This window comes from Lonchura striata, chromosome 28 (genome assembly GCF_046129695.1).
Source record: "Lonchura striata isolate bLonStr1 chromosome 28, bLonStr1.mat, whole genome shotgun sequence".
In the NCBI taxonomy this organism is placed as follows: domain Eukaryota; kingdom Metazoa; phylum Chordata; class Aves; order Passeriformes; family Estrildidae; genus Lonchura; species Lonchura striata.
Window position 1 is genome coordinate 6,573,133 of NC_134630.1, and position 11,176 is coordinate 6,584,308.

General features: G+C 50.1%; 1 protein-coding gene across 3 annotated transcripts; it reads left to right on the plus strand.

Moving 5' to 3' along the window:
- Window positions 1-263: 263 nt before the first annotated feature.
- On the plus strand, window positions 264-10,802 carry LOC110479128 (heterogeneous nuclear ribonucleoprotein M). 3 transcript variants are annotated; one of them, XM_021546175.2, is made up of 13 exons: window positions 264-525; window positions 627-720; window positions 1,552-1,746; window positions 2,064-2,217; window positions 3,138-3,187; window positions 3,486-3,546; window positions 5,490-5,588; window positions 6,164-6,208; window positions 6,625-6,699; window positions 7,101-7,199; window positions 7,971-8,752; window positions 9,076-9,127; window positions 10,154-10,802. In XM_021546175.2, exons 2-13 carry the CDS (start codon window positions 643-645, stop codon window positions 10,315-10,317), a joined length of 1,854 nt encoding a protein of 617 aa, XP_021401850.2. In that variant the 5' UTR covers window positions 264-525; window positions 627-642; the 3' UTR covers window positions 10,318-10,802. The 3 variants fall into 3 exon arrangements, with proteins under 3 accessions (XP_021401850.2, XP_077644956.1, XP_021401852.1); XM_021546177.3 differs by having other exon boundaries at window positions 273-525; window positions 5,487-5,588; XM_077788830.1 differs by lacking the exon at window positions 5,490-5,588 and having other exon boundaries at window positions 268-525.
- Window positions 10,803-11,176: the final 374 nt, after the last annotated feature.

Below are 11,176 nucleotides of genomic sequence, written 5' to 3' on the forward strand. Positions count from 1 at the left end.
GGAAAAGTCACTCGAGTGGTTGGCTGAGTTTGGAAGGGCCAGGGTGCAACAGCAGGTGCTGCAAACTCCACGTCCTGGGCCAGCAGAGCGAGATAAATTCCTAAATGTAAATGTTCAGTGCCTTCATGGGCCTTGAGTCCAGGATCAGGGAAGACAATAGGAGCACTCCTAAGTGTCCTGAAGGATATGGATTTAGGGTGAGAGTGTGGAGGGTTTTGCTGTATGCCAGGGAAGAGCAGGTCACAGGAAGCGTGTGGTATTTCTTGGAGAGTCGGGATTTAGTGTTTGTTACAACCTCAGAGACCCCAGGTTAATCCTGTTAAGGCATAAGAAATTATGGAATTCCACTATTGGAGGCTTGCCTGTGTAAGGTTACATTTATTTTTGCTGCTAGGGCTTAACTGATGTGATTTGGCTTTAATAATAAAATATCTGTGTGTGATTTGAGCTATCACTGACTTTCTTTTTTCCCCTCTTCCCTCCTCCATGTGACTGCCCTGGGAAATCATCTCACCAGGGATGCGCGTAAGTTCACTCTGAATTTTTCAAGTTCAATCTGATTTCATCAGGAATCTGAGGAGACTTCTTCAAACAAAACGTCCTGAGCTGTGTTTGTGTCCCCACAGGGTGGTTGAGTTCAAGATGGAGGAGAGCATGAAAAAGGCTGCTGAAGTTCTGAACAAGCACAGTCTTGGTGGGAGACCCCTGAAAGTAAAAGAAGTAAGGAGGGGATCTGTTCTGGCAGGGATAGAGGGGGAAGCAGGAGTTCCTGTTTAAGGTTTAGGGCTGACTCAGAGGATAATGGGCAGAAAGCAGGACTTAAATAGGATAAAAAAACCCAGTCAACCTTTTTCTGATAGTTTTAACCACTGCTGGACTTGTGATTATCAAGACTAAACTTGATGTGAGGACAAAGCAGGAGTTTGGCTTTAATTGCAGTTCCTTTGTTAATGATTTGACACAGAAACCTCTGTTTGTTCTTTACAAACTTCCCTTTGAATTCTGCATCAGAATGAATGGATTCCGCCAACAATTCCATAGAATCAGCTCTTTCCTGGAATCCATCAAAGATGTATTTCCATTTTAGTGGCCTTGCTGTTGACAGACAGTCCTGGGAGTTCATTCCAAGACCTCTCCAGTGGCACTGGGGGTTTATTAGGGTTTGGAACAGTGTAACAGAGGTTTGTTGTTGGTATTAATGATGGATAAACAACTTGGTAACCAGGGAAATGCCTGGAGAGGAATAACTTATTATTAAAGGGTATCAATAATAAAGGTATCATTTAAATGATAGTGTGCTGGGTGTTGGCTAAAATAACATAAATTGACTGACAATGAAAGGGAAGCAGTTGGCTGGGAGTGCTTAGGGAGCAGATGCCCTGGGATAAAGGGAAACTCCTGTCTGTGCCTGTGGGAGCCCTGGCACTGCCCGTGGTGGATGTGGGATCTGATCTGAGGGTGTGTGTGTGTCCCCCAGGACCCCGACGGGGAGCATGTGGTGGATGTGGGTGGATGTGGGATCTGATCTGAGGGTGTGTGTGTGTCCCCCAGGACCCCGACGGGGAGCACGCCAGGAGGGCCATGCAGAAGGTGATGGCAGCAGGAGGGATGGGCATCGGGCCCGGCCCTGGCGGCCCTGGCATGATCAACATCCCCCCCAGCATCCTGAACAACCCCAATATCCCCAACGAGATCATCCACGCCCTGCAGGCCGGCCGCCTCGGCAGCACCGTCTTCGTGGCCAACGTGAGTGCTGGGCACCCCCTGCTGCAAATCCAGCAGTGGGAACCTCTCAGCTGGGGCAAATCTCAGGAAGGAAAAGCCTTGGGAATTCGGGAAAAGCTCCTCTGTGTCCTGTTGATTCTCTGTGCAAAGGAGGTTCTCAGTTAAGTTGTACCACAGTGCCTGTTAATGGGGATTTTTGAACAAAACTTCGTATTTTGGTTGAATTTTATCTCGGCTCTCTGACAACTTTAATGCCAATACCAGAGGAGGACAGGAGCCAACTAAAGCTGTTTTCTCATGAAAATCTCATGCATTTCCAACAATGCCCTGTTTTCCAGCTGGACTACAAGGTGGGCTGGAAGAAGCTGAAGGAGGTGTTCAGCATGGCTGGGGTGGTGGTCCGGGCCGACATTCTGGAGGACAAGGACGGCAAGAGCCGGGGCATCGGCACTGTCACCTTCGAGCAGGCCATCGAGGCCGTGCAGGCCATCTGTATCCTTGGCAGCAAACTGGGAATAATGGGGCAGAGAGCCCAGGAAACGCAGCAGGGCAGAGTGGGAACTGTATTCCAAAGGAGGATATTGTATCCAGGGCAGGGGAGGTCAAGTTGTAGCAGATGGAAAATGGAAGGAAAAGCAAAACAGAGGCAAAATTCCATCTTGAAGGAATTGTTGCAGTTTGCTCAGGATCCTTAGCAAAGGAAATTCTCTTTCCTACGTGGATAAATGTACTTCAATCCGAGATGAGTTTCTGTCTCTAGGTTGCAATTAATATTAAAATGCAATTCTCTGAAAAGGAAAAAGTCCCTGTGCCAAGGCACACGGAATTGGTATTTTCCTGTTCCTGTTTCCTTCCACTGGCCAAGCAATGATTTGCCACCTAGAAACCCAACAGCAATAAAATTCCAGGTATTACTCTCTCAACTCCTGGTTATGGTATGGAAAGGAGGAAAATAAACCCTCTTCCTTTCCCAAAGTTTCTATTTGTTAATTCCCTTCTGCACTGCATCCACAAAACCTTGTGGGAGCAGAGTTGGGCAGAAGATTCACTGTCATGGCACACTTCAGAATATGGTGTTGCTGTGGAGCTTTTCTCTGTTTTGTCCTGTCTTCAATGGATAAAATGACTGAGGAAGCATTTAAACACTTGGGCTGACTTAGAGTTATGGTTTGTATCTCTTTCTGAACTTAATCTTACCCAGAAATATGTTTTTTATCTTTTTTTTTTTATTTTAAAAAGCCTTTTTTTTAATGTTCAGTATTTTTAGATTTCAAGGCATTTTAGTTTTGGAGAAGGCAGAAGGATTTGGGATAATCTGTGAGTAATAACTGAGGAGATGGATTTTCTGAGGGGTTTTTGTGCTCCCTGTGAGAGCACTCAGTGCTTGAAGAATGATCCTTAACGACCCCCAGCGATGTTCAATGGGCAGCTGCTCTTTGACAGACCCATGCACGTCAAAATGGTGAGGACACTCCCATTCCCCATTCCCACTGACCTGGGAATGCACTGCTGATTTGGGGAGAATTTGTGGTTTCAAGGATGGATCAAAACTCAGAGGGGGAAATGTGTGATTTGCCTGTTGCCTGCTGAATTGATGCAATCAGGGAAGGTTAATTCAGATTATCTTGCTAAAAGACAAATCAAAACTACAGTCAAGACTGCTTTAACTTGAAATATCTGTATTTGAATTCAAAGTTTTAAGAATCAGGAAATAATTTCCTGCTTTCCTTACCAGCTTTAACGTGTTGAATTCCTTTTAGGATGAACGAGCCTTCCCCAAAGGAGATTTCTTTCCTCCAGAGCGACCCCAACAACTCCCTCGTAAGTGTCCCCTGCATGATTCAACATCTTCTGCTTTTTATTTGGCTGTTCAGCACCTGAGAACCAGTCCCAGCCCCAGTAAAACTCTGGTTCAGACTGGAAAACTGGGATCCAAATTCCTGAATAATTTCAGAAGGGGGAATAGTGAAGAAGAGCTGCTCAGTGATTTTTTGGATACTTCTTTCAGCTCATGGCCAGAAGCTTGTCTTAAAACATTCACCTTCTCAAGGCTTCCAGAGCTCTCCATTGCAATTCCAAGATCCCAGTGCCTTCCATTAATAGTGGGATTTAATGGAAATACAGTGAATCAGTCAGCACCTCCTTCTCTGGGAGTGGAATGGTTTCCCTTAAATTGGAAAGGCTGGATTCAGGACCTGGGAGCCTTCCAGGCCTTCAAATTTCCAAAGGAGATCTTATCAATGTATTAAATATGGAAAGAAGAGGGAACCAGGCTCTTCTTGGAGGTGCAGGATGCAGAAAGCACCAACAAAACACCCAGGAGATGAAAATTCAGAATAATTGGCTCCCCCAAGCTGCTCCTTCCAACTTGGAATTTGAATGAACTAAAAGATCAAGTCTAAACCAGCAGTGGAAATCCACAGACTCCACGTGGATGTAAGGAAACATTCCTGGGAGGGTGACTGGGCTGCTCAGAGCTCCTGTGGAGTCTCCATCCCTGGGAATACCCCAAAGCTGTGGATGTGATCTGGGCTCAGCAGCCTGGGCTGAGCTCAGGCCCTTCAAAGGCCCCTCCTAACCTCGGCCATGCTGGGATGAGATACTGGAATACTGAAGAGAAGAGTTGGGACTGGAAGAGCTGGAGGCTGAATTTGTTCAAATGCAGCTAAATTGGGGCAGTTGATGGAATTTGAATTGTCCTGAGCAGCCTGGGCTGTGGAAGGGCAGGGGCTGGGAGTGGATGAGCTTTAAGGTCCCTTCCAAGCCAAACCAGTCTGGGATTCCGGGATTCTCTGAATTCAGACAGATGCTGTTTTCTTCCTGGGAACCAGACCTGTTGCGTGCTGCTAAATTGCCCATCATTATTAATGATCATTAATTAGTCCCTCCCTAGTTCAGCTTTCAGTGCCTGTCAAGACCTTCCTCAGCAGCAGTGTCACTGTAAGGATGTTCCTCTCTTCAGGACAAAGTCATTGGGTTCCAATTCCATTACCTTGGTGTAAAACTCCCTAAATCCCTCTGGAAGCCTGGATTTTGGCCTTTACTGGGGCGGGGAAGGGGGACCTTGTGCTGTTTTAAAACAAGATTCAACACTCCTGTGTTCAGTGCTGAGCTGGAAACGAGGGAATCCTGCAGGCAGAGGATGCCATGAGCTGGTGTTTGTGCCAAGCAGAGAACTTTCTTCCTGCTTCAGGAAATAAAAGGGCTTTTTCTTCTTTCTTTGGGCTGGGGAATCCTTAAAAATATTCAGCTCCATGCCTGGGAATGCCGTGTTGTGTTTGCTCAGAGAGAGGCTGGCTGTGTGCTCGCAATTCCATCGGTGGCTGTCATTGATCCATAGGTGCTCCAGTTCTCCCCTGCAAGGGGCCAACCCTGGCAGAGGTGGAGGTGAGAACTGTGCACACATTTAGGGGATCTTCTCCCAAATTGCCCACTCCACCCTCCTCAGCTGAGGACTTTGCCCAAATGAAGCAGTGTTCTAGCCAGTTATTTTTCAGGAGTCAGCTCCAAACCAAGTTTTCTCAGCAGTAAGAAATTGAAATTTAAAGATAAAACCAAAGAATTGGAGATAGTTTTTAGCCTATTCAAGACACATCTACTCTTGATTTGTTCCACACTTCCCTGCTTTCAGTATGCACCCCACAGGGGGGACACAGCAAGCTTTTTTTGGAGAATGAAAGTCAATTACTTAAGAAATAAAACTTGCTGTTTTGTCAAACTATGGAAAGAAGGCTTTTTTGATATCTGAATATTTTCTTCAGATGGTCTTGGTGGTATTGGCATGGGATTAGGACCTGGAGGTCAACCTATTGATGCAAATCATTTAAACAAAGGCATGGGAATGGGCAACATGGGACCTGGAGGTAAGAAGATTACTCCTATGCTTTTGTTTCATGAGAGCTTTAAGCTGTGTAGAAGGTAGATAGCTTTGTTTGCCTCCCCAAAAAGTTGGTAGTTTCTTAGGAATGTTAAAGCCAAATGAGTTTTTTTTTGTTCAGCTTGATAATGGAAACTTGAATTTAACCAACTGCTCCATTTTTATTTTTTTTTCACTGTGGTCAAGACACAGCTCTCATTTTCTGACTCTTGAGCATGAGCAGCAGACACTGCAAAGATCCATGAAACTCCAAAGCATCTCTCACTTTTAACACCTCTAGTGGGCTTGTAAATCTTTGGTGAGGATCTGTTGAAATAGCACAAGTTTCAAAGAGCCACCTAAAAAGTAGCACACACTCAGCTTTCCATGTCGAAATGCCAGTGGGTTTTTCCCCTTTGCTGCTTGATTTTCTGAGCAGGAATGTTGAAATCTCCTCAGATTTATCCCATGTAAGCTCTTCAGCCCAAGCCATGGATGTGTTGTGTGGTTTGAGTTCTGCAGCCTTTGGCTGGAATTTCTTGGATGACACCTGCTATATAAAGCTTTCTCTTTTATTTTGAGGAATGGGAATGGAAGGCATGGGCTTTGGAATGAATAAAATGGGAGGTAAGCTGTGGTTCTTGATCTTTCATAGCTTGGCCTTTATGGAAGTCCTTCAGACTGAGCTGGAATTTGTGTGCTGGGGAATCATCACCAGTTTAGCAAGAATTTGCTCCTTTTTGGGTATTCAGACTGCTGCAGGTGTGTGGGGAGGGTGGGTACGTCCCATAAAATGTGACCTGTGCTTCCTTAGCTCAGGAGACCTGGGAGTGCCATCCCTGGGGGTTGCAACTGGATCCTGAATATCCCAACCCAAACCACTCTGTGATTCCATGGTTTTTAGAATGCTGTGCCCAAATCCTGACCCCGTTTTGGGAACTGGTTGTAGGGAGTTGTCTCGTGCCTGTGGGAATGTTGTGTGGCAGCAGCTCCAGTGTGGAGCTGGAATGCCTAAGGAATCCCTGGCAAATCTGTTTTTTTAGGAATGGAAGGTCCCTTCGGTGGCATGGAGAACATCGGCCGCTTCCCAGCTGGGATGAACATGGGCAGGATGAGTGGTAGGCACTGGATTTTTGTGTGTCCTCCTGGCTTCCCTGGGAGAGATCCCTCTTTCCATGAGCCTTTTCTCGGTTTTATGGGAATAACTTGGGGTTTTTCCAGTTGTGTCCCCAAGTCCCTTTTGGCTTCTGAGCTGCACAAACCCAATGATTTATTGATGGTACCTTGCGGGGTTTATTCAGAAAGATTCTGGCTCCGTCCAGTCCCCAGAGCCTCCCATGTTTTTGGGGTAAATCCTGCTTTTCCTTGGGGCTTTGGGCTTCTGAAGCCTTGACAAAATGATCAAGAGAAAATCACAGAAACCTTCCTGTGCTGTGAATCTTGAAAACGATTCATGTGGTAAAATGTTCTCTCAGGGGTCATAAAACCCCCTGCAAACTTCTCCCCTTCCTCTTTGCAGAGATGGATCGGGCCATGGGAGGGGGATTTGAGAGGGAGTTTGGAAGAAATGAGATGGGAATGTCCCGGAGTTTCGGAGAGACCCTGGAGAGGGGAATAGGTGAGTGCAGTAAATGAAATCCATTTCCTGCCTGCTTTTCATCCCTGAACTGCTCACAAAAATGATGGGGGGGTGGGTGTGATACAGATAAAAAAAGCAGATTTCAGATTTGCTCGAGGAATTTGCTGTCTGGCTTTTAAATGCTGCCAGGAAGTTGTTAATTTTTGTCAGTGAAAACAAAATCTTGCTTCTCCCGCTGTCTGTATCACATTTAACTTCCAAGCATGTTCCCTGGAAATATTGTACAATGTCAGTAATGAAACTGCAGAATTTCTGGAGCAAAATTGAACCCAAACATCTCTGAGCAGGCAGAGCTCCCCCATCAATTTCCAGATTTAATTTGGTTTAATGACCAAATCGCAACATTCCAGAATCAAGGGAACCATTCCCTGAGTCCTGTCCCTCCATCCCTTGTCCCAAGTCCATCCCCAGCTCTCCTGGAGCCCTACAGGCCCTGGAAGAGGCTCTTGAGCTCTCTCTGGAGCCTTCTCTTTTCTAGGTGAGCACCCACAGCTCTCCCAGAGCTCCAGCCCTGGGAGCAGCTCCGGGTTCTCCTCTGGACTCTCTCCAGCATCTCCATGTCCTTATTTTGGGGTCCTAGGGCTGGGGCAGCTCTGCAGGGGTGGTCTGATCTGAGCAGCTGAGTTTGCCTCATCCTGCAAGCCCAAAGCTCCGGGCTGGGGCAGCTGGGAATTCACTCAGCAGAGCGAGCAGCCGCCCAGCTCTGCGCGTCCCTGCCCGGCTGCTGATGCTGTCTGTGCTGTGTTGCAGGTGGTGGCAACGCCAGCATTCCTGGCATCGAGAGGATGGCCCCTGGCATCGATCGGATGGGCTCGGGGATCGAGCGGATCCCGGCCGGGATGGGGCACGGGATGGAGCGGGTGGGCTCGGAGATAGACAGGATGGGGCTGGTGCTGGACCGCATGGGCTCCAACGTGGAGAGGATGGGCTCGGGCATGGAGCGCATGGCCCCGCTGGGCATCGACCACCTGGCCCCCAACCTGGAGCGCATGGGGCCGGGCATCGAGCGCATGGGGCCGGGCATCGAGCGCATGGGCTCCGGCATCGGCTTCGGCATCGAGCGCATGGGCGCCGCCATCGAGCGCGTGGGCGGCGCCATGGACAGGATGGGCTCGGGCGTGGAGCGCATGGGGGCGGGCATGGATAGGATGGGCATCGGCCTGGAGCGCATGGTGCCCGCCGGCATGGGCACCGGCATGGGGCAGGTGATAGAGAGGATGCCCGCGGGGCTGGAGCGCATCGGGGGCCCGCCCATGGACAGGATCGGGATAGAGAGGATGGGAGCCGCCCCCATGGACAGGATGGGCCTGGAGCGCATCGGGGCCACCAACATGGAGAGGATGGGGCCGCCCATGGGGCAGGGCATGGGGGCAGGGATGGAGCGCATGGGGCTGGCCATGGGCAGCAACTTTGAGCGGCCCATGGACATGGAGCGGGGCAACTTCGCAGGGAATTTTGCAGGGTCCCTGGGAGGAGCCGGAGGCCCTGCACCCGGCGTGGCCCGGAAAGCCTGTCAGATATTTGTGAGAAATGTGAGTGCCCCTTTTTCCTTTTCCTGCTGCCCCCTTATCCCACTCCTCCCCTTTCCCACTCCTCCCTTCCCACCTGTGGCATTCATTGTCACTGATGTGTTGATCTCATCCATGCTTGGTTTCCAATCACAATGTCTAATACTGGATGCTGCCAAATTCTGGGGGGAGTTGGAACCATTTTCTCACCAGAAGAACTCCTGGCTGAGAGTGATCCATGGTTTTATGGCAGTGGCTGTCCTGGGGCGTTTTTTTGGGGTTTTGCAGAGCTGCCTGCAGGTTGTTCAGCAGAGCCTCAATAATGGTTTATTCTTCTCATCCCACAGCTGCCTTTTGATTTTACATGGAAAATGCTGAAAGATAAATTCAATGAATGTGGTGAGTTGTTTTCCTCACTCTGAGGAATGAATATGAATAATGGCCAGATAATAACCCAGAGGGCAGAGTCAGATGGGATATTGGGAAAGAATTCCTGGCTGGGAGGGTGGGGAGGCACTGGAATGGATTTCCCAGAGAAGCCGTGGCTTTCACTGCAAGTGTCACTGGAAGTGTCCACAGCTGGGCTGGATGGGACTTAGTGGGAGGGGTCCCTGGGTGGCACTGGATGCTCTTTAAGGTCCCTCCTAGCCCAGACCATTCCATGATTCCATGGGAACCAAGCCCAGCCTTGGGTGTGAGGTGGAGCTTGCGCTGGGATAAATCCACTTCCTGTCAAACAATCCCTGAGCCAGCTCCTCCCAGAGCTCTGAGTGCCACAGCCAGGGTGGGGAGCAGTCCTTGGGATGGAGAATTGGGATGGGATGGAGAGTGGCACAGCCAGGGAGGAGAGCAGACTTAGGGATGGAGAGTGGGGATTGGATGGAGAGTGCCAGAGCCAAGGGGAACAGTCTTTGGGATGGAGAATGGGGAGTGCAAAAACCAGCGTGGGGAGCAGTCCTTGGGATGGAGAATTGGGATTGGATGGAGAGTGCCAGGGCCAAGGGGAACAGTCCGTGGGATGGAGAATGGGGAGTGCCAGAGCTGGGGTAAGGAGCAGTCCTTGGGTGGAGAGTTGGGATTGGATGGGAGTGCTAAAGCCGGGATGGGGAGCAGTCCTTGGGATGGAGAACAGGGACTGGATGGAGAGTGCCAAAGCTGGGATGGGAAGCAGCCTGGGGATGGAGAATGGGGCCTGAGTGGAGAGTTCCAAAGCCGGGATTGGAAGCAGCCTGGGGATGGAGAATGGGGAGTGCCAAAGCTGGGACGGAGAGCAGCCCTTGGGATGGAGAATTGGGGTTGGATGGAGAGTGCCAAAGCCGGGATGGGAAGCAGCCTGGGCATGGAGAATCAGGATTGGATGGAAAGCAGCCTGGGCATGGAGAACGGGGCCTGGGTGGGGCGTGGCTCACCCTGCTGTGCCCGCAGGCCACGTGCTCTACGCCGACATCAAGATGGAGAACGGCAAGTCCAAGGGCTGCGGCGTGGTGCGGTTCGAGTCGCCCGAGGTGGCGGAGCGCGCGTGCCGCATGATGAACGGGCTGCAGCTGCGCGGCCGCGAGATCGACGTGCGGATCGACCGCAACGCCTAGGCGCCGCTGCAGGGCTGCACCGCTGCAGGGCTGCATCACTGCAGGGCTGCACCGCTGCAGGGCCGCATCACTGCAGGGCTGCGCCGCTGCAGGGCCGCACCGCTGCAGGGCTGCACTGCTGCAGGGCTGCACTGCTGCAGGGCCGCACCGCTGCAGGACTGCACTGCTGCAGGGCTGCATCACTGCAGGGCCGTGCCACTGCAGGGCTGCACCACTGCAGGACTGCGCCGCTGCAGGACTGCACCGCTGCAGGGCTGTGCCTCTGCCCCTTCGCCGCCTCCTCCGACTGGATGTAAAGCTGTTCAGCCCAACCCGGTTGCTTTCTGGAGTAATTTTAAGTCCTTTTTTTAACCGAGGGAGAGCCCCATTTTACTGGTTTTTTGCATTGGAACTGCCATGTGCACAATCTTTTTTTGTAGTTGTGGCATCTCGTTGACCTGACAGATGTAAACAGTCTGACTTTGATAATAAATGCCCATTCAATATTTTCAGTCGCAGCATCCTTTACTCCGCTTCAAATCCCTGCCAGCTCAGCTCAGCAAAGTCCAGTTTGTAAAAAAAAAAAAAAAAATCCAGTGTTCTCCTGATTTCTGACAGAACCTCTTTAAGATGTGTCCAAGGGTGCAGGATCTTCTCTCCTGTGTCCCACCTAATCCATGGGCAATCCCAGCTCAAGGTTTTTCTCTAGTGGCAATGCTGGTTTTAAAAAATCTCCCCTGGGTTGTGTTAATGCCATTGAGAAGGCCTGGGCTGCAAATGGGGTTAAAAATCTCTTTTTTTTCTTTCCTGTGGGGGTGTCTGGCCCAGGCGGGTAAGGGACACTTGGTGCAGGTGCAGTGGAGATTTCCTTTTCCTCTAG

Coding starts and splice junctions, on each gene's coding strand:
- LOC110479128 (XM_021546177.3), top strand. CDS start 643: ATGGAGGAGAGCATGAAAAAGGCTGCTGAAGTTCTGAACAAGCACAGT. Junction 6,700..7,100: donor GAACATGGGCAGGATGAGTG/GTAGGCACTGGA, acceptor TCCTCTTTGCAG/AGATGGATCGGGCCATGGGA. Junction 7,200..7,970: donor GACCCTGGAGAGGGGAATAG/GTGAGTGCAGTA, acceptor GCTGTGTTGCAG/GTGGTGGCAACGCCAGCATT.